Source organism: Netta rufina, assembly GCF_964035555.1.
Source record: "Netta rufina genome assembly, chromosome: 1".
NCBI classification, from domain to species: Eukaryota; Metazoa; Chordata; class Aves; order Anseriformes; family Anatidae; genus Netta; species Netta rufina.
The window spans coordinates 203,975,416-203,998,446 of NC_140123.1; the positions used below are offsets into that span (position 1 = coordinate 203,975,416).

General features: G+C 49.0%; 1 protein-coding gene across 1 annotated transcript in view; it reads right to left on the minus strand.

Moving 5' to 3' along the window:
- Positions 1–23,031, minus strand: part of PLXNA4 (plexin A4) — a gene marked incomplete at its 3' end in the record, with an annotated part of 399,326 nt that overhangs the window by 89,960 nt on the left and 286,335 nt on the right. Inside the window, exons 6-9 of the mRNA XM_084283189.1 lie at positions 13,988–14,111; positions 10,528–10,681; positions 7,818–7,917; positions 5,572–5,686 (exon numbers count right to left, since the gene is read on the minus strand). Coding sequence (XP_084139315.1) covers positions 5,572–5,686; positions 7,818–7,917; positions 10,528–10,681; positions 13,988–14,111 — 493 coding nt within the window. The remainder of the gene's footprint in view (positions 1–5,571; positions 5,687–7,817; positions 7,918–10,527; positions 10,682–13,987; positions 14,112–23,031) is intronic.

The window sequence follows — 23,031 nt, forward strand, 5'->3', positions numbered from 1 at the left end:
TTATATTTCCATGCTCTAACATGCCTACATGAACAAGGGGAGCACTTTCTGTCTGCTCTGCAGATGCTGTATTTAATTTCTTCTTATTATTGTGTAAATGACCACCTCTGGAGTGGAAGTACCCACAACAGGACACATCTCCATTTCTGGGAAAGGGCTTAAATGATGGCCAAGGGCTGAAATTCCACAGCCTGGAATGACAAACCACCAGGAGCCCTGAGCTACAGCTCGATCCAAACCATCAGCTATAACCCCCTCCTGGATCCCCCCACCACCCTCCGGACAGGATGCCAACAGGACAGGACACACGCTTGGAAACCCTCCTAAAGAATTTAGCAGCTGATAAACACCAACCCCCCACCCGCTGTTAAAATGGATGTGCCACGAAATGCCTGCACCACTGTGCCCCATCCTATCCGCATGGGGTGCAGACACTATCTTTTAGGGTCTGCATGCTCTCTGCTGCCTGCCCGGAGCTGCTCCTGGTCCCCACGCCTCCCCTGCTGGTCCCCTGCCTGCTCACAGCGCTTGGGTGCAGCAGGTTTTCTGCAGTTTCCATAGAAACTACACCTCACATCCTCCCCTTAATGATAGACAGGTGCCAGGATGAGTGAGAGGATGATCAACAAGCGGGGAAGGATTTGCTCCTCTGGTACTGGCCTTGCTGACGCTGTCATTAGCATCCCTGAGAAATAAGAGAGACATTAATTTGATTTTTTTTTCTCCTCCCTGCACTGATGCTTCCAGCAGCTGCTTCTCTGGCCGGGTTAACGGGGGCTGGAAACAGGAGCAGGAGGGAAACTGAGCAGTTGCCACAGCAACGACTGAAGAAGTATCATCAGAAGGTTTGTCCACGCAAGGGAGTGAGGAGGTCACCAAGCTCATCAGGTGTCCCTGGGGGTCCTCTGCACTTCCCTGGTGAAGCCACAGGGGTGTTTCTGCAGGGGTGCACTTGGGGGGAGCTGGGCATCATGCCTTCCCTATAAAGAGCATGAAGCAGGACATTTGGGGTTCCTGGAGACATGCTTGCTCGTCTGGAGCAAGCTGCCTGCCTAAAGCCTTCCCTGAGCCAAGCTGAGGTGCACCAGCAGGGTGGCCAAGGGTGCTGAGTTTCCTACAAAGCCCGTGATAAGGAGACACAGGCACTACTGGTGGCAAGCTGAACTGCCCTTATCCCTCCCTGCCTTCTGTTTCACCCCGTGCTTCTCCCCATAATCACCCCCAGGAAAAACAAGCAGCACACCATGGATAAATCAGTGCATTTCATTGCAGACCCTGCTCTCCATTCAGCAAGCACCAGGCAAAGCAGCGCTCTACTCCTCAGCAGCTGCTTGCCAGCATGCAGCTCACACAGCTTTCCATCGCTTTTGACAAATTAATATTTGAAGCAGTCGTTGCTTTTATGTGGGTTTTACTGTCATTAGCACGTACAACTCGACATAAAACACTTTGGTGCAAGATCTTTTCTTCTCGTCTCTTTTTTCGGCGGCAGATGAAAATCCTTTTAATAAAAAGCTTGTTTGGGGGAGGAAGAAAAACACACGCGCACAAATCGGCTGAGCAGGGAAAGATGAAAACCTCCTTCAAGGTAATTAAATGATTATGTATCTTTTAAACCCAGCAGATAACAGATTTGTTATCTGGGCCTGCTTTTTGCTTTTGCCTTTTTTTCCCCTCTCTTTCCCCCCCACAAAGATAAATTCCTTGCAAGGCCCAGAACAAGATAGTGTTCATCTTACAGGAGACAGCACAAAAGAAGCCTTAATCCTTTATCCCATCAGCTCAAGTAGGCTACCCCAGCTTACCCACCAGCCCAACATGCATAAAACTATGAGAACTATGTCCCTGGATCAGGTGTGTTGGGTAACAGACAGCAGGAGAGATAGGTGAATATATCAGGAGAGATTAGGCATCAGGAGAGATGAGATCTCTTCATAATGGGACCTTTGGGACATCAATTGATATATTCCTCTGTGCCTCAGTTTCCCTCCACTATTGGCTGTTTTGTGCATTTACAGAAGAAAATGAGTGAGCTCTTACCCGGTGGTTGTGTCAAGGAACGTTGATTTCACAGGGTATTAGGCTATAATGCAAGGCTTTGCAGGGTAACGTTAAACCTGCACCATGACTTTTGCAATAGTCAGCAACAAATGTCAAAATCAGAAAAAAAAGGATGCCCAAGAAACACGTATAGACAAAGCCTGCTCCCCTCTGAACTGTAATTCTCTCCATTTTTTTTTTGCCACCTGCTCTGTTCAGGAAAAAAAAAAAAAAAAAAAAAAAAAAAAAAGACAAAACCACAAGCAAACAAACAATAAAAACAAAAATCCACTTAAGTATTAAAATATCTTCCTTTCATCCTTCTCCCCCTTTCCGCCCTCAATAGCAATAATATCAGATCCCCTTTATAAAGCAAGAAGTCACTTGGTATATTTCAAGTGAGTGCACTTGGCTTTCAAAAACCTGCTGTAAAGGGAAATTATACGTCAAGGTGAAGTATTTCTGCCGCAAATCATCCAGAGACATCGTCAACCCTATTTGATTGAGTTCAGCACCATAATCATAAATACTCTTGCTTTATGGCCATGCTGGAGTTCTTAACCAGGAGCAAACATGGGCTTTCCCAAGGCTCCCAGACTAGTTGGTTCAGCCCCATTATGGGCCGAGCTGATTCACCAAGCACCTGACAAATGACAAATATCAAGTCCTGGCTCCTTGCTGACAGCGAGGGATGTGCCTCTTCTGCCTTATCCTCACCTCTGGGTTGGTTTTGCTGGGTGATGCTAGGACAACTGGCCTGCCCCAGCCCAGATGGACAGATCACTGCTGTCCACCGTGTGATTCAAAAGCCACCCTGGGCACTAGATCACGGGCTGTACAGGGAAAAACAGCATTTTCCCTTCTGAACAGCATGGTTGATGGCCAAGGCCTTTCTGTTCTCCATCAGGGTCAGTCTCAAATTCATCCTGTGTTCCGTATTCACCAGCAACCCATACTTCAAGCAAAAATAAAAATCAGAAAAACACATTTATTATTATTTTTTTTAAAAGACTTGCAGGGCACCTGTAAGAAGGGCAAGCTGATCCCATGGGAATCCAGAAACCTGTGAGATATGCCAAGGAAATAACAGAGCCAGAAGTACACAAGGGTGCAAACTTCCCTTTAAAGTGCCCCAGGATGGCCCAGGGGTGATGGATATCAGCCCCACCGGTCCCTTTGCAGCCCTGGCCATCTGGAGAGTGGGAAGCCTCAACCCATATGGGGGCAAGATGCTGTACAGGCAAAAGGAGAAAAGAAACACCTGGAGGTGGGTGTACCAGCAAAGAGAGAGTGAAGACCACGGTGTGGAGGAGGGGGAGCAGGTTTCGCACGCCAGCAGTGATGATTACAGAGGGAGGGAGTTGCTGGCACCGGTCCATACAGCAAAGTAGCACTAATATTTGTTTGCTTGGCAGCGAGTCTCGTGGTGCAAGCAGACCATACGATCCTGGAAGCCGGCCATGCTAATCTGCTCAGCAGACTGATGGAAGGACTGCAAATGGGATGGTGCGACCATCCCACGCTGGGAGGACAGTTTCCCACCAGAACCTCCTGGAGACGTACAAAATTTAGGAGACAGCCATCCCCAGATGGTACCCAACACGCCCTTTGTGCATCCTCAGGGAGTCGAAGTACTTGTGGAGGAAAGCAGAACTGCAGATGGAGATGAAAGGCCAGTAAAAATAGGCCCAGTCAAGATGTTGGTAGGTTTGGGGCACTACTGAAGACAGAATTGGGAAGGCTGGAAGTGGACCTTGGACTTGTTGACCTGATTAGTTGAGTTGCATCATCGGGAACTGGGTGGAGGTCTGAAAAGCCAACGAGGAGCCAGGTTTGGCTTCAAGATACCAAATGGTTTCTATTGTTCAGGGATCTCACTCAATGAATAGGCCTGATACAGGACAGAAAATGAAACAAATAAAGGCGAAACCAGAAAACAGTGGAGATTTAAATGGAGGTATGTCAGTGAGAAGACAGTTTCTCAATAGAAAGAAGGTGGTGCCTTTAGGAATCCCAATGAGAGATCATAAAGCAGTGATGGAAAAGGAGTGCTCAAATGGGGCGATCTGGAGAGGACAGGGCCCGCTGCCTCCTCCCCAGTGCTGCAGATCAAAACCTTGATGGGCATAGAGTGAGGATCAGGTGCTGTGTGATCCCCAGTCTCTTCCCAAAGGAGCTGGGATGATGCAGAGCATCTCAGATCTCCTTTCTGATGTAAGCAAGTGTCAGAAATACCAGGGATATGATGGGACCCGAGGGAGGAAGAGATGCACTGAGATTTGTAAATCTTCCACTGTGCAGGGGCTGGAGGAGAGAAGAGATGGGAACTGGGAAGGTGATCCTGCACTGCCAGATGTGGCAGGTGTGCCAGCAGGACTGACCAAATTCTGCCAAGGCTTCATGCATAGCCATAGGTGTTGTGTTGTTGGGACAGGCTTATCAGAAGGGCTGGACCCTGGGCTGCCTTCCTGCACCACTGCGCCCCCAGCATGGGGTGTCAAACGTCCTCTCTCCAAGTTCTCAGCAAGTTTTGCAGCAGAATAACAGCAGATGCTGAATCCTGATAGACAAAGAGCTGGGAACCTCCCTGCTCATGAATTTTTATGGTTGTCCCAGTGCCTCTGCAGTTCAGGATGTCTGATCTGGGACATCTCAACCAGCACATATGTCAGGGGAGGATGGAGAGGGAACAGGGGATGCCGTAGGGGTGTGAAACCACTCCACACGTGTTGTTTGGTGCCACAAAGCTGCTTCAGACAAGGCCTGGGGTTCAGGCAGGGGGACGTTTTAAAGACACCAGACCCAGCAGGCAGCTCTGGGAGCAGCGTGGATTTCAGCCTCCAAATGCAGCACACGTCGGCGGAGGTTTCAGCCGCCGCCTCCGTGCCCAGTGGTTCAGCAGATATCAGATCTCTTAATGGGTACTGGTCCCTTGGGCCAGGCAAACAACGAGCCATCTCAGGTCATTTAGCAGACAGGCCGGGATGCTTTCAGACCGTTCCTGACCAGGAAGTAATTAAGTGGCTTCCTATTTGTATTCTCCGGAGCTCCACTTGTCTGCAAGTGCTCGTTAGTTACAATACCAGCCAGACCATGTTTGCAGCACAGCAGCCAGCTCTGTATTAAGCCCCAAGGTCCAGTTCAGCTCTAGCTCAGTGACTGGCAATGAGGCATTCCCCAGCCCCAGCTGGAAGCAGTTTCATATACTGGTCATTAGGCTCCAAACCCACAAAGCCACTGACAGGCTCAAAGCACTACCGAAATCCACTGCCGCTGTGGATGTAGCCCTAAATCCCCCCAAGATCTCAGCAGCTTGGAGTATTTGCTTAGAGGCAACCTCCCCTCCTTCTCTCCAGGTGGAGATGTACACCCAGCATTTCCCATCCTTCCCAGTCCCTCGGTGCCAGGAACTTGCCATCGACTGCTTGTAGCTCCGAGGTGGGACCAGGGCTGGAGAAGGCTTCATGGACTGTTGTTCTGACCCACATCAGCCTTGAGAAGCCTCCACACGCAGCACACACTCCTACCTACCTCAGGCAGCTTGACTCGTCCCTCCTGGAAGGAGCAGGAGCTGGGGTCATGAGTGCAGACGTGGCGGTACTTGCACCAGTGGCACCGGTAAGGGCTCTCCACGCAGGACAGACACCTGGAGAGGGAGATAAAGAGTGGTCACTTGGCCAACCCAACCCCTTCAGCCAACAGGACAGACCACGAAAGTATTTCCTGAAGGGAAAAATAGCCCAGCAAAGATTGCTGTAACAATAGGAACAGAAGACCATGGGCTTTGAACTGGTCTTATCCTGTAAGGTCTCAGGAAGGCACTTGGCTTGCTATGGCCTGAGCTGGTTGTTGCTGTGACCCATGTGTCTTACATTAATTAGATAACTGAGACTGCTTTAATACCAGTCTAACTAGACTACCAATATTTTTGTTGTGTTTTGGTTACCCTGTTACTACTTTTAGTTAGATTAACAAGTTCTTGGCTTCATGCACAAGGTGTGTTCCCCTTTTGATCATAGCAAGATTCTGAGTGTAACATGCTCAAAGCATGCTCAAGAAGTTCAAGAACAGAAAAGGGGTCAAGGTCAGATGGGAAACTGCTATGTTCTTGCTGCTGAACAGCAGCAGTGCCCTGGAAGCTGCAAATACATCATGAGAAGGTGCTCGAGGTAGGGGCTGGAAGGCAGTGTGATGCCCATGGAGGGCATGGAGGGATGCAGATACGCTGCAGATATGCTGACTGTACTCTTTTCCTCATCTCAGAAGAGATACAAAGACTATCACAGCACTTGGCTGGGAAGCAGAGGGCACGTGTAAGAAGTCACTTATTCAGCTTGTAGGAAAGAGCCATTCCCACCACCTGGGAAGGCTTTTTTCTCCCATACCCATAGACCCTGTAGAGTAAGAGCTACAGACACTTTTTGTGGCTGTTTTACAGCACTGACTTCTACCTACATCACACTTTTTTTTTTTATCTGATATGATGTCTACTCACCAGGAACCAAACTGAGCCGTAACAAGCTCTTTACACAAAACAAGCACTGGATGGGAGCAACTCCTGGCTGCTCACACTGTCAGAAACCTTCATGTTGCTACAGTCTCTGAAGCACCCGGAAGGGACCTGGGGGGGAAATTCCCTGGCCTGTATGTGCTGCTGGGTTTTTAATGGGCAGAAGTAAAAAACCTGCCTCCAGTACATCTTGGCTCAACCCAGCAGGCAGACACACACACCCTCTCCCCTGTCTTTGCATGAAATCTCGTTCATCTCCAATCCACTTTCAGCTCTGGTGCAGCGAGCTGTTCTTCAAATTGGTAACAAGTGCTTGCTCTGATACATCAAATTAAAAATGGATAGTGTATTATAGTTTGTCAAGTAGGAAACCAAAACATGCCATAAATATTTAACACCACCATCTCTCCTGCTCTCTCCCCCCCACCCCCAACACTTGCTTTCTGACGCTGTTTGTCAAAGCAGCAGGAACATGGAAATAGGATTTGCCTTTCCTTGTGAATTGCTGAGCTGTGGTAATTATCTGCTTTTGGCACTTCTGATGGCTCAGTGGTGGTGACAGAGCTGCTCAGCCTTGCTCAGGGGTGGATCAACCTGCTGGAAGAACATCCTTCTGCTTTGGCAGACCTGCTCTGGTGGGGCAGCTCCCAATCAGCCCCATGTGCCAGCTAAACCCCAGAAAAATGGGGTGCAGGGCAAGAAAGGAGCTTGCAGGATGGGCTTGAGGAAAATAGCTGGGTGTTTCCTGCTCGCTTCACATCGTAGAGGAACCAACAACTCCCATCTTTTAAGATTTGAGGACCCAATCCCATGCTAAACACCTTGGGACAGGCTCCAGCTGGTGGGACTGACAGCATGGAGGAGGGCTGGAGGTGCATGTAGCTGGGCAGGATCCAGCCATCCCCAAACAACCATTTACTAGGAAGATGAAAGGGCAATTTGCTGAGGTCATGGTTAGTTTTAGACTCACTTGACTGGCAAAATCCCACTGATGCTCCTCTACCTGAGGGACACATGAGGAGGTACCCTACTCAAGGCAATGCCTTCCTCCATAGCAGGCTCAGAAGCAGAATAAATGTTCACTGTACTACTTCTGGTCTTCCCAGAAGGGATTTCACCATGCTGACCTTCACCTGAGTGACCCTGACTGCTGGCCTCCTCCCCACTTGACCAACTTCCCAAGGGACACATTCCCCAGCCAGCAGTGGGGTCCTGTGGCAGACCCAGAGGTGGGACAGAAAGCAAGTATCAAAGGAAACCAACGTACGAGTTGTGGACGCTGCAGTTGTAGAAGACGAAGCTGGTGCTGGCAAAGGTCATACCCGTTTCCTTGGACTTGAGCTGGAGCTGAACGATGTGATGGTCTCCTGAGGAAAAAACAGACACATCAGTGTGTGACTGCTTTGTTAGCTGAGCCCCAATGGCCATAACACCCACTACCTTGGCTAGTCTATCCTCAGTAGATGTAGGAAGTACAATATAATCCTTCTAGAGCCCCGTTCTTCAACAAGTTCATCTCCCCCAGTCATGGTGCTGGAGTGATGGATCAGGTCTTCACCACTGGAAATTATCTTACCTGGGAGCAGAGTCTGGGCTAGATGATACCAATAGGTCTAGGCCACATCTCACTAATTACAAAACTATGATAAGTCACTCTGGCAAGTAAGAAAGTTAAGCTGAAAGAGAGGGTGGAGATGGCTGGAATAAAGAGGCCGTTAAAATGGATTAGTGTCCACACAGCTCTTCACTTTTGCAGGTTCATCTGAAGTCCCCAGGAGGAAGGGGCTGTAGAATATTTGACCCCAAGCATTGGCGGCATGTGCATGCACTGCCTGAAGGATAAAGACACCTGCTTTCCTGAGGGGATTTAGAAAAATATACTTTCTTTTCACCATTACTTAGCATTTCTGACCCAATATCCAGGACAACCATGCCTTAAGAAGGCCACCTCCAGATCCTGTCCCCAAGGGGCAGTTATACCTTGAGAAAGCATAACGAAGGAGTGAGCAAGGAGGACAGACACTGTAACAGTGATAGGGTAGGGGTTCCCTGGCTGCACCATAAGAAATGCTGATGGACAGAGAGGTTCTTATGTGAACATTTCCTCTGGGCTCATTCACTCTACTCACCACAAAGCCCACACGCTCCAGCTTTTGGCTACAAAAAACCCCAACTCAACATGAGAGACATCCACTATGCTTCCATAAGGGCCAGTCCATCTCCATAGCAGACCCATCTGCAGCAAAACTTGGCCCTCAGCCCCTACATACCATCTCCCCTTTTCCACTTCTCCCATGCCAAGTAAATTGCTACCCCTTCCAACACCAAAGCCCCATCCAAAGCCCGTCAGCTGCAGGAAACAACCGGGTGGAGCAATTGCAGTAATTTGGTTGGGAAAGGACCCCATGTTTAATTCAAGACTTTGACTTGGCCAGCCCTTTCACCTCTATTATTTTCTTTCTCACCTGAAAGATTCATTAATCAATCAGGCCAAAGCAAACGTGACAACATGTGCGTGCGTCCGCAAGCACGCTCGCCCACCTCCGGGCACACACGTAGCCATGCACACACACACACATCATACACACCATGCACTTCACTAAACACATTTTGCTGCCAGTGCTCGACTCTGCTGCCCATCTGCCACCGGCGGCTTCGACAGCTCCGTTAACCACTTTGTATTTAACAACTCTGCCAGCGTCTTGCATATATTTTAAAACAGGATGTGAGGATTGGATGGCTCCGGGGATCAGATGTGCTGCAGAGCCACACATCCTCTGGTTCAAATCCAGTTTCTGGCACTGTGCGTGGAGGACTTGGTCTTTGCAGAGGTGCAGAGCACCAGCTGCTGAAGCTGATACAAGCCGCAGGTGCCCAGCATTTCTGAAAACCATGCTTCGTAAAAATCTCTCCCTCTTGTCCTGCTCTAAGCTTCCATCGCTGTGTTTATTTGCTCATCATTTATAGCCTGACAGATGTCCATACCAAGGAAATAGTTCCTGGCAGTTATCTCGGTAGGCAAACACGAGTGATGATTCAGTGGGACCTGAAAATGGGAAAGGCCCTTTGGGGGCTTGTTTTGGGTTCTCAGTGGAGAGCACATGCAGCTTGGGGAGAGCAGAGAGGGAAAGGTGGTGACAGCTTGTGTAACTTCATTTCTGTGGCTTGAGAGGATCCTCAAAGACTTTCCAGTAAAATTTCACAAGCAGCTAAGGAATGAAACAAGAGTATCCTCTCTGAGATGATCAACAGAGTTGTGGTTTTTATAGCAAATCTCTGTAAAAGCCACGTGTGCTTTTGGAAGTACCAGAAAAGTGATTGGAAAAGGGAAGCCAAAAAGGGCACGAAGCTGGGGGTAAGAGGTCCGTCCCTGGAGACAAGGTATTAGACTGTTTTGGGAGAGAGCCAGTAACAAACCTAGGACAGATGAAGGGAATAAAAGCCAGGAGCAGAGACAAGGAACTGAGCATACAGAAGAAAAGTTGGGAGGAGAGGGATAAAATTATGGAAAGGATCATTCGTGTCTGCATGACTTTGTGGTTGCTGCGTGGGATGGGGTGAGCTGAGAGCATTTACAGTCATTCCCTGGGCTGTGTAACACCTGCCCGGGCAATAAATGAGTGGAGATCCTGCGTGTCTCTTGTCTTTGCTAGATATATGCAACTGCCACTCGGTGGCAGTCTGAAGACACACACTATCACACATATAAGCACATTAATGCAGGTACTGGTATTGCAGCTCAACGCTTACACATGTGCACACATAAGTACACGCACATCCAGCCCACTCGTGCTAGGGGTATCTGCCACAGCAAGCAGCAGCACAGCATCCCACCTAGCCCTGTGTTGTGCCTGCCCTGTCCTCAGGCTCCCAAAAGCCAAATTCTGCTTGGAGAAAAATCAAAAGGAAAGAAGAAGGGTGAAAGGTGAGGAAGGGAGGGAGCAATGGGACAGGTAGGGGGGATGTGGGGTACCCACCGTTCTCAGTGATGATCTGGGGCACCTCTTTGGCAGCTGGTGAGATGCATTGGATCTGACTGCCCACCACCAAGCCATCCATCTCCGAAAGGTCCTCGAAGGTGCAGTTGACTCCTGCGGACAGCTCAGGGACGTTGTAGGTCTCCAAGACCAGCTGCAAGCAAAGAAGGAGGGAGGGGAGAAGAGACAGGGAAAAAAAAAAAAAAAGGAGAAAATACTGAGCTGACCAACAGAGCTGAGCCAGCAGGAGAGAATTACACTGGAGAGGTCGGACAAAGAGCCTCTTGCTAGAGAGAGCATCCTCCTTCAACAGAAAGCAGCGATTCGGGAGAGGGATGTGTGTGCGGAGGGGGAGAGGGATGAGATGCCGATGCTGACACAAGTGATGTGTGGCTATGCGGGGACAACTGCACTGCGTTCCCAGTGCTGGTGGAGGGGAGGGAGTGCTCGCTATCTGTCATGCAAGTGTAAGGTTAGACAGGGAGCTTTTGGCTGTGAAGACCGGGGCTTTGGTGGCCCCACGGCACGCGGTTTCTGAGGAAGGTGACCACTACTCACAAGAGGCACTCTGCAGACTACAGAGAAACTGTAGCGCTCCAGTCTAACTCTCTACGGCCTGCTCTCCTAGCATCAGCAGATGGGGGAGCGCTCTTGTCACCATGTTCCTGCGTAAGGAGAGTCTAGTTACAGGCTTCAGTCCACCACACACGGCCTCTGTCCCTAGAGGCACAACCAACTTCTCCTGCCCATCCCACCGAGGAAGAGGTTGGCCTTGGGGACATGCTGTAACAGGGTACGGCACACAAACAAAGCTGTAAGGGAGGGATTGCCCACGTTGTTGGAGGTCACAGCACCCACTGGCTTTGCCTATGGTCACGAAAGAAAAGAACCACATGGCTGTTGTCAAATGTAGTCGTGCTTTGGAGAAAGACCCTCTCAATCCTCCAACTTCCCACACAAACTGAAGTCCAGCACCACTTCTGTCCACCACCAAGAGTCCTGCCCAACCCACCCCAATCACAGTCAGGCCACATCCAGAGGCAGAGAAGCATGCCAGGGTACTTCTAGCACCTGCTAATTGACCTAGTAGTTAGCACAAATTTAGAGCTGTTGTGACCGATTGCTAAAGGAAACACTTGAGGCAGGCACAAACACTCTTGCCTCCTCTGTGAAGAGGATGAGGCCCCATCTGTGGTGGCAGCCACTGAAAGGAGACAGGAATGCGTGCTGAAGTGTTTTTTTCTACCAACACAAAGAACAGAGGAGGTCAATCCAGGTGATAAGGCAGGAGAGGATAATAACATAACTCTTGTTTGCTGCCTCTCCACGCTGTGTTTTCCTCACTAAGGCCTGGGGCCTGTTCACTAGGCACCATCAGGCAGAAAGGCCAAGCAGACGGGACTTTGTTCTGGATGACATAAAGACTGTGTGAGAGCATCTTTATATTCAGGCGGTGGGAATGGCAACGGGGAAGGAAATTTTGTTTTTGGGGAGTAGGAAAAAGGTATGGGTATCTGACAGAGTCATCACTCAAACTAAATCTGTTCTCACTGCTAGCAATGGAGAAGAAACTTCTGCCTGATGAATCTAATTCTTTGAGCACAGAAGATGCAGAATGAAGATGTGCCATGCAGAAGATGATGCCAATGGACAGAGCAGTAGTGCTTGGCCACAAACCTCATCAGCCAGGGTTCACCCTGAACAAACAAGAAGCCCTACATCCTACAAGCCTGCTCTGGAGCTGCTGCACTGAGGAAAGAACGGAGTCCACAGCAATCTCTCTTCTCAGAGATCCCAGTTACAGACTGGACTGACACAGCCTCAGACACAACTTTGCAAGTCTCTGTCTATAGAATTACAGAATATCCCAAGTTGGAAGGGACCCATAAGGATCATCGAGTCCAACTCCTACAACAAACTTCTGTTTGAAACAGAAGCTGGAAGATTGGCTGGCCACAAGGATATCTTCTCTGCTCCTGTGTGCAAGAACTCAACATCACCGATCCTTTGCTAGAACCCAAGTGAGACTCAATAAGGACACTGCCAACCATTCATTCATTGGTACTTCCCCCTTCGATTGCTAGGAGACTGTCTGTGGTGACTGTGGATGAGCTGGGACACCAGTCCATCTGGGACTGGGATGAGACTCCCATGGCAATGTTCATGCAGATGACTGGGCAACAGTCAGATGATGGCAACTTCTGATCCCAGCAGCTCTGGATTGACTTGCCATGCCAGAGCAACCCAGAGGTAAAGGTCTTTTATTCTGTTATCAGTTTCAATCGCCCTGAGCCAGCTGGTCCCCCAGGATTTATTCCAACATAAAAGAATTCAAAGACTACTGAGAGAATAAGAAAAAGAAACCTTGAACTCCCAGAAGAACAAAGGACTTAAGATGTCTCAGATCAGTTTTGTTTGAAGCCTAGGAAAGTAAAGTCATAGCAAAGTAAAGAGGCTGAAACAAAGCAGCAATGATTGGACATGCAGGCTTTGAAAGGCTGATTTAATTACCACTGAAGAGACCCCAGCACTCCAAAAGCTATCACCTGGAAGATGTCTGGCAGATACACCTTGAGCAACACCATGGAGACCATTCGGGGTGTGGGTCTAGCCACCAACTTATCACAGATGGAGTTCTTTGGGTGTGAGTTATAATTTTGATTCCAGCCCAAACTACTACGGTCAAAAGGGCAGAGCCCTAGCCGCCTGGATGAAATGGGTCTCTGCCTCCTTCTTAGGGCATGCTGTGTCTTCACCATGCAAGGTGTTGTTGTGTGTCAGGAGAGAAACCAGGAGCTGGATAGATCATCCATGGAAATTTCTTGCCACAGGTCTGGACAAAGATCAGTATCATCTGCTGCTCTGCCAGCACTCACTGTGTGCTGTGCTGGCTGCTGACTTGAGTAGTTCTAGGCCATAAAGGCTAAATATTGTGAGGATGAAAGTCACATAAGCAAGCATAAACCTTGGCAGACCAATTCCTCTGCATCGCAACCTGCCTCTCTGCTCTGCATACTCAGTGCTGCAGCAGGGTGGAGGTGGTGGTGGAGACACTTCCAGCCCAGAAAGAAGCTTATCAAAATAATCCATGCTACCCCTCCCTTGTCCTCTTTCTGGCAGGTCATTTCTAACTTGCCTAAGCTCCATTCCCAGCCATTCGCAAATCCCTTTTCCATGGAAGTAAACAACCTCACTGTGTGTGCACAACACTTGCAGGGCATGGAGTCCCTTCAGACCTGCCCTCACAGCAAACAAAACCCAAATGCCCTCCCATGGTGAGTCTTTTTTTTTTGTGCCAGGGAAGATCAATGGACTAAGGAAGTCAATGGACTCTGGAGAACGTCTTGCACGGAGCTGCCAGTCCTTCCCACTCCTGTCGAATGCAGGTTGCACATATCTGGGTCTATCAGACAGCATGGGCAGGTTAAATGCGAGGGGGACAAGAATTAAGGTTCCTCACCAACACGTTGTACTGGGAGACAGAGATGTTGTTGGGATGCACGGTAAGCCGGACGCACTGCTTCATCTCCGAGGCGAATCTCCGAGGCTCACTGGAGCGCTCGCACCGCTCCTTCCTCGTGCACCTGAGCAAATGGGAACAGAGATGGATAGGGTTAAAATGCAGCCAGGATTAAACAGTGAGGACATAGGAGGAGCGATTATTTCTGATAGGATGTCAGCATTGTACCCTTCGGGACTGCACAGGTGGGAAAGCCTTCACAATCATCCTTGAGCTCTCTTCACCTGGGGAAACCCACAGCCCTGAAAACTGCATTTTCCAGTGGAAGTGGGGCATCTAAGGGATGGATATTCTTATAGAGTGGCTGTGCAGAGTCCATGCTCATTAGCCCTGCTGAGAAGACCACAAATCTGTGATGCTTCTGGGTTCCTGGTACCTCCATGCTGGGAAGGAGCAGCCTCCAACCCATTACCCAGTAACTAGAGTAATCCTTACAGGCATAGTTTTCTTTAGCATCTTGTTTGAACGTGCCTGATTAGAAGTGCCCAGGACTGAATTTTAAAAAGTCCCTGTATTCCCAAAGAGTGACAGTTTAGAGAAAGGGGTGCGTGTGTGGCACCTGGGCAGCACAAGCCCCCAACCCTTCCACTGCTCACTCATGGCCATCGGTGCTTTCAGCACTCTCACCATCTCTTGTCTTCTCCGCCAGGTGTAAACACAAAGCAAAAATGTGAATCGGTAGCAATGCATCCTGGCTCAATCCAGGTTTGTATTCCCTTGGCACAAACACATTTGTATTTCACTTAACATGTGGTGCTGAGTCCACAGCTTCAAAGAGGACGTCCGCCTAGAAACCCACAGGGTTAATACAAAAGGACAGCTCCAACTGCATGCCAATTACCTTTTGCCATTAAGCTAATGTTATGGACTTGCACGGGGTGTCTTCAATGGATTTTGTTATTAGCAATGCTATTACCCCCCATTAAAATCAGCTATAAAGACTAAGTGCGGATGTTAAATTATTCACCCACTCCCAGACTTTGGAGCCTGAGTTGTGAGAACACACAGGGGCTGCTGGAGGGTTAGCTGCAAGATCACCCCTCGACGTCCTTGCTGCATACACACACACAGGGATTTGCAGACAGAAATACAAGGCAAGACACGCAAAAACAAACCCAATACATGGCTGAACCTGAGTGTTACAAAGCTTGCAGTCTGGACTGAAAATTTAGGGTTTGGCTTCTCTCTAGGGACTGACACTAGATAAAATGAACACCCCAATTTAAAACTCAAATTGCTCCGTCTTTCTGGTGCAGAAAAGTTTGGTGTTTCCAGCGGCAGGAATTGTAAAGGGAGATCTCTGCTGTTCTCAGCAGGCTCTGGGTTTGCTTTGCAGGAGAGGGAGAGCAGCGCTGCAGCTCCCGCTCTGCTCCCTGGGAGCCTTCATACCATTAAGTCCCCTTTAGTGCTGCCACATGCTGGATCAGGAATTTTAAACGTGCAGTCTCCAGAGGGCCAGGCGGGTTGGCGATTAACTGCTCTCAGAACTCTTGAGTCCCCTAGCACGGAACGAAAGGCCCAGCAAAATGCTGACCTGAGATTTTGGGAAGCACTTCCATTAAACAAACAGACACAGCGATCCCATCAAAGCTCCGTGGGGCGTGGGAACTCCTCCCCTGAGGATAGCTTGGAAGAAAACTCTTTTGGGCTCGGTGTCAAAATGCAAGTGCCCAAATTCCACAGTCCAGCCCCTTCCCATTTATTTTCTCCCCATGCAGCGTGGCAGAAACATCTGGGCTTCCTAAAATTAAATGGGCAGGCTCTGTTCGAGCGTAATAGCTCAATAGGTTGCAGACACATCCAGCACACGGGAGGGCAACACGTAGGTAAAGGCCAAGCTTCAAGGAACCTGGTTTGCATTCCCAGCACTACCACGGAGCTGCAATATGATAACCACCACCTTACCTTGCTGTTTCCTGGTCACAGGCATTTAAAACATGTAGCCCTTCAGACCAAAGACTCACTCTCTATTAGACTGATGCGTCCTACAGCCCCGATGTCTGTTGAAAGGTGTATTACCATACAAATGATGAAATGATGAAAAACTGCTCCAAACTAAGCCTGGTTTTAGTTTGAAGTTAAGGTTGCAGTGTCAGGCTCTCAGGAATTAGGTACTGGCAGGCTGAGAGCAGTTCCTGCATTCTTAAATCTGCTCCCTGCACTGACACCCTGCGAGCCAGACTTTAATTACAGGATCACACATTATTATTTCTTTTTTTCCGTGTATGACCTCAGCTCTGCCACTTCGTAACATTTGACTTTGGCTGTCTGACTTTTCCAATGTGATTTCTCAATTTAAAACAAAGGAGAAAAGAAAAAAAAATCACCTGGTTGTGGCTGATGCCCGAATGTGACAACTGGGGGAGCTCTGCCGAACAGAACCAAACCAAGCCTGGCTCTGGGTTACTGGAGGGGTTCAAGCCCTTAAATCAGCATCACGAACCCTCTCCTTGAGCCAGCTGTATAACTGATCCCAGGTAACCGATCCCAGCTGCTGCAGAGATCAATACTAAAGGGATAAAGCCTCCTGCCAGTGTGTCCTACAGCTTTGACCATGTGGGGAGGAGTGGTGGAGGCTCTTCTCCAGAGCCTTATGCCCATGGTTTCACCTCTCTCCCTTTCCTGAACCACCTTTTTATCCTGAGCTGGAGCACGTGGAGCATCCCAAGTGTTCACATGCTATTCTCTCACTGGTGTCTGCTCAGCATCTGCAACTGTGGTTCTTCAGAGGCAAAGCTTGGTGGATTTTCAGGGGAGCAGAAAAAGACATAGACCCGCCATAAAGAAATCTTCTTCCACCTGTGTTCTTCTGCACTACCAGAAATATTACATCATTCCACAGGATAAGCAGAGGGAGGATTGCTCTCTAGCATCACTTTCCCAAAGTCCTCGAATGGTATCAGCTGAAAAGCCAAAACCAACAAGGCAAAGCGCCCAGCTGCTGAAGGCAGTTGCCTAGAGCGGACGTTGCAGCCCCAAAAATGAGCTGCACGCTCCTCTGCTCTATTTCCTGCCCTCTTTGTTGCTGTTTATGCAGAAGAGTACCTTGCACAGCCGATAATTGTTTCCCTTTAATAAAGTATCAGTAACTCCAACATGCTGGGCCTGTCAATATGCCGAGATCACTTTCCTCTGCCATATAACCCAATTTGGTGTTATTCATGCTGTAATTAGCTGGTGTGTAACTCCCACCCGGTGGCATCGCATTACACTTAAGACACCTAAAAGAGCATATTTCTCTCCCGGACTTATTTGCATAAGATTATGTTATAGACATGACACCTCTCTGTATATCTTAATAACACCTGCTATTTCATTATCAGCTGCATCTTTAACAATTGGAGGTGTCCTGCCGCTGTTTAACCCATTAGTACAAACACTAAGACACCATTCCTACCACTGAACCATGAGGAATGTTATTTCCCCCTCATCTCCCATTAAAGAATAAATACCGCTCACACCAGCCCTCTGTTCACCATCCACTAACCAATTATTTTAATAATGTTAAATTAATACTTTGCACTTCTGTAGCATCTCTCATCTGAGGATCTCAAAGGGCTTTGCCTGGAGCTAATTAATCTTCACAACACCTCTCTGAGGTTGAGACATTCCCATTCAGAGATGGGAAAGAGGAGCATATACACGTGTCAGAGAGCAGAGTAAATCCCAGGTCTCCTGAGGATGCCATATAGGATCCAGTACTGCACCCAAGTGATCATGGTTAAAGCCCAGCTCTGTAATCGGGGACCTAAAACAACCTCCAGGGTCACATTCTGCAAGCATTTGGTGCAAAAACATAAGGAGAAACATTCCACATCTTCAGTGAGATGCCAAAAGCTCTTCTGCTTTGCTAGGGCTTGGTTTGACCAAGCCCAGATTCAATCCACCACCTCCAGGGTTTGTCTTAAGTGCCCAGTGTTAGTAGGGTTAATAATGTCAATGATGGGTTAATAATGTTAATAATGTTAGGTGCTTCATGTACCTGGCTAGACAAGACATAAGAAGACCTGAGCGGGGTACTCATCCATCTGCAAGCCCTTTATTTTCCCCATGCACAACATCTGCCACCCAGACCTCACGGGACCTCAGCTAACGGTGATAAAGTGGCTGTGATGGAGATTAGCTCAGGAAGCTGAAGATGATGGTAAAAATGGCTCTTCTGACCATGTAGGGTCCAGGAATGGGGAATAAACTTGGGAAAAGATGCTGATTGTAGAGCTAAGAGCAGTGGGGTGAGACAAGTGTCTCCAATAGAGATGCTCCTCTGTTCCTGGTGCTTTTTGCCCATCTCTCCATCCGACTACTGACTGAAATGCCTAACTTTGCTTTGGGTGACTGCCATTTGCTTAGCAGAGGGAAATGAGAGGGATGTTGCTCGTGTCCCCTCCCTAGCAGGGATCCTGCAGGCTGGCAGAGCTGCAGATGCTCTTGGGACCTGATGCAGATCCACTGTGCAGCTCTGCAACCTCCCATCTCTTACACCACGAGGGAGATACGTTACACCGACACTACAAGGTCTCCACACCTCCATCCAGACATTCATTGGGGCCAAACCCCTCAGCCCCCTGAGTTGTGCCCTTTTTCCTCATGCCCATACCTGCCAGCATCACTCGGGATGCCAAACTAAACTCATTCAAAATGCACAATGGCCCTTACACCCAGCCTTTCTAGTGGTAATTTTTTTCTGTGCCATACAAAACCCGTATAAAACCACATGTCGAGTCTCTTTTTGGGCTTGAGGAATGCCCAGAGCTCAGCTGCTCCGTGGCGGTGCCGTGTTGTGTCCTGGGAGCTTGTTCTGCTAATTCACACCATCAGCCAGAGCTGGTGGGCACTGCTGGAGCCCAGCCTAATTGACACCCTGCGTGGACAAAATAGACAGAGACTGATAGTCCTGGGAGGAGAAAACCAAGGAGGAAGCTTCCAGAAGGCTTTTTTGTTGTTCTCTCCTTTTTTTGAGTGTGGAAACAGTGCAGTCAGAAAAACAGCACCTACTCCTGATGGAGCCTGTCGTGTTTATACCCATAGCTGCTGAAACAGGAGACAGTTTTGATTTTGTTTTTCTTTTCTTTTCTAAGTTTTTCACAAGCAGATTAAACGCCCAACTTTTCTAATATGAGACAAAGAAAAATGTTGTCAGTTTTCTGGCAATAGAAAAGGCCTGATATGCAATTTTGTCAATTAAAACAATTTTCTAGACAAAAGAGTGATGATTGGATCTGATCAGAAATTGCTACTCAGAACAGTTATTTTGGTTTTGCTGTTTTTTTACAGATTGCTGTTAGCATACTACAGATATTTTTTGTTATTCAGAAAAAAAAAAAAAAAGACTTACCATTAAAAAAAAAACAAATTCCCACCAATGAAATCCAAACGAATTAATTCTCTTTTTAGAGGCTTCACAACTCAGTGCACAGCAGCTCTGTTTTGATTGCTCTTGCATTGCAAAACTCATAAAGCGACTGGGGAGGTGGGCTCCCAGGGAGGAAGAGGGACACAAAGCTCCTTCCTTGATGCCGAGGGTGAGGCAGCACCAGGTTCAATGACTTGGGTCTGCTCAGCAACCCGAAATGACACCCTGCCACCGCCTCCCAACGGGTAATTGGCGGGCATCGCCGTTTTGCAAAAGGTTTTGACATTTCAGCTTTCCTTTCAGCTTCCAAACCGTGACATTTCCTGCAGGGGACAGACTGGCTCACCTTTTGACAGAATAATCACGGGCATCCTTTGCTCACACCTTCCCCCAGCACTGCTGAACTGACCCAGGCACCAGTGCCCAGCAAGGACAGACCCTTGGTCCAGGACGGGATGCTCTGCTGGGACACAGGACCATGTTGGCATCCCCATTTGCATCCCCTCTTCAATTCCCCAGCCTAAACATTGCTTTTTGTCATAGTGTGGAGCACGTAACATAGAGATGTTGCCCCTGTCCCTCTCCTCACCCTTTTCCAGTTTCATGTTTTCAGCTTGGACCCATTTGCCCATGGTTTTTAGCTCATGTCCTTAAATTCACTCCTTATTTTGGACCTGCCTTCTCCTCTTCTCAAGCTGTCTGTCTCCTTGAATTTCATCACCAGGGTTGCCATATGTCTCCTAACCACATCGGGCTCAACCCTACAGAGAATAGGATATGAGGAAAAAGAACACGGGCCTGGGCGAGGGGAAGGATGGGGACATGGGGAGAGGGCAGGAAGGTGGGGACAAAGGGACCAGCAGCCACCTTGCACGCCCCACACTCTCCATGAGTACAGGGATGTGCAGGACCAGTGTGAACGTGTGAACACCCCCATGGTCAGAGCCACAGCACCCCAACCCTTCACAACCCGAACCATCAGCTATCCCAAGTGGTGGGACATAACCCCAAATTGAAGACTTCTCTCCGTCCCTGAGAAGCCCAGATGGTCCCAGCTGCCCCAGAGCAAGATGAAGCACGAGGAGGGGATTTTTCCATTTCTTCCAACACTTCTTATCATAGAATCAGAAAATGGTTTGGGTTGGAAGGGACCTTAAAAATCATTTAATTCCAGATATCTTCCACCAGCCCAGGCTGCCCCCAGCCCCATTCAGCCTGGCCTTGGGCACCCCCGGGGATGGGGCAACCACAGCTCCTCTGGGCAGCCTGTTCCAGTGCCTCACCGCCCTCAGAGGGAAGGATTTCCTCCTTATATCTAATCTAAACCTCTTTTAGTTTAAAGAAATTTCTTCTCCAAGGGCAATCTGAGATTTCCCAGCCCAGCCTCGCTGTTTCCCAAAACCTGCAGCCTTGCACACCAGCACTTTTGGTTCAGTGTGTCAAAAATCCTGCAGAGCCTGGGAAGCAGCAAGGAGCCTTTCAGCATCACCGTATCACCTCAGTTTTCCTCTCTCTGCACAAAACCAGGCAGTTTCTGGCAGATCACGACCCCCAGACCAGCATGGGGTGCTCGCCTTGATGTCCTACCAGATCCAAGACCCTGCCGTGCTGAAGTCCTTGCTCGAAAGCAGAGGGGATGTCCACAGAGAGACCAACCAGCTAGGTCTGTGAAGCCTTTTGCAAGGTGGTCAGCAGAGGGAGCTCGGTGGAAGCCAAGTGCAAAGCCTCCTAATGGCTTTTGCAGCCAGGGTTGGGGACAGGAGGCTGGGAATGGGACAGCAGGACACAGAAATGCATGGCTCGGGGTGGAGATGCACACAGCCTGGATGTAGAGGTCAGAATCAAACTGATTAGTCTGATCCCTCTTTCAGGACAGGATGCAATGTGACAGCTTCAGTTTTATTAAGGGAAAAGTTTTGAGGTTTCCCAACTGGAAAGGAGGATGAGACAGGATGCAGAGCAATTAGAAAGAACAAGGGACATGATGAGAAGTGTGTTTTAGTAAGAGTCTGACCAACGTGCACAGCTTAGTGTCTCCTGAGATCGCTTCATCACAAGGGGGAAGCAAGGCTGGGGAAGGAGGGAGCAGCTGAAATTTGCCTTTCCCTCCGCTGCAGCCAAAGCAATTTTGTGGCTGGAGTTGTGAAAAGGAAGGAGATTCAGTCCCACCAACATGTAAAGTTTAAGGTCAGTTTTAGCAATGTTTTGACATTTCCAGGTTCCCTCGGGGTCCTAAGAATAGGGATGCCATAAATGTCGAGACGCAGGCATAATTGACCTTAAACTTTTCGTGGTTATGTGGTGAACAGTCGTCCTTCCCTGTCTATTCTTCCTGGCCTCCAGGTTGCCCTCCATCCCTGCTAGGAGAAAACTGAAAAGTAGCTCTCCTTGGCACAAAGGAGTTAAATTTTATCAACTGCCCGGGATACTCCACTCAGGACTAAAAGGCAGGAGATGCTACAGGAAAAGAAGGAGAAAACAGAGCTGAAACCGTGGCAAGGATCATTCCTGGGAACCCTGCCCTGGCAGGGAGAAGTTGGGAAGCTTTTCCAGTGACTTCATCTGCATCCAGGGTCCTGCTGAGCTCAGCACAGCTTGGGCATGGCTTGATTGGAAAGCATGGCAAGGTGGAAAGGGGGCTACAGCTCTGATTTCCTACAGAAGGAAAGGAGCAACAAGGGGAATTCATGATTTAGAAGACTGAGGAAGGAATTGGAGCCTTGTTTTAGGCTCTGGCTCTAACCACCAAGAGGCTCTCCTCTCCAAGATGCTTTCTGGACATCAGAGACGGATCTGGGTTATAAAAAGGAAAAGGGGTGGCCTGGGGAAGTGGTGGTGTTGTTTTACTGCTGGTTTTTGAAGCCTCAGAAGGCTGTGGGCTGTTGTAAAGAGACCTACAAAAGACAACCTCAAAAGGTGACCACCACCAGGAAACCGAAATCCATTTTTAAAGGCTCTGCGTTTCCCCTGGACATTTTTTTTCGGAGACCACGAGCCACAAAAACATTCCGACCAAAAACCATAGCTCACTTCCATCCCTGTCCCTTTCGGTGCCTGGCTTAGAGCCCAGCAGGGACAAACCCTGAGGATAAGGAACACAAGTCCCCTCCGTCCTGGGGCGGCGTTGGGCCGCCCTGCCAAAAGCCAGCTCCTTGCCGCATGTCTCCTGCCCCGCCACCACCAGCCCTGTCACTTGGCCAAACGGAGCGAGGCTGCTAATTGCTCTGCCTGCTAATCTATTCTAATGCATGGTAATAGAAGCTGAATTTCTGCCCTGATAACTCACCCGGCTTACGCTGCAGAACGGCAATCCCGCCGCCCTCCCGTTATCTCTGTCCCCAGGTGGGCTCCTCCCTCTATCCAAGCAATTCAATAAGCCCACCCTGGGTGCCCTGGGGGGGCGTGGGTGCAAGGGATTTGCTCCTCCACCTCCCACCCTACAAAGCCACGCACTCAATAAACAGCATCCCTCCCCCTTGTGCTTTGGGGGATTTCATGCTCCTTCTCCTCGCCTTATCCCCCCCTCCCCAAATTTTCAGAGATGAAGACCTTCTTGGCCCCACTAATCTTGCCTGGGGGGGTCCAGGGATGCACAACCTGCCCCCTGGTCCCATTCTGGGAACAAAGGTCG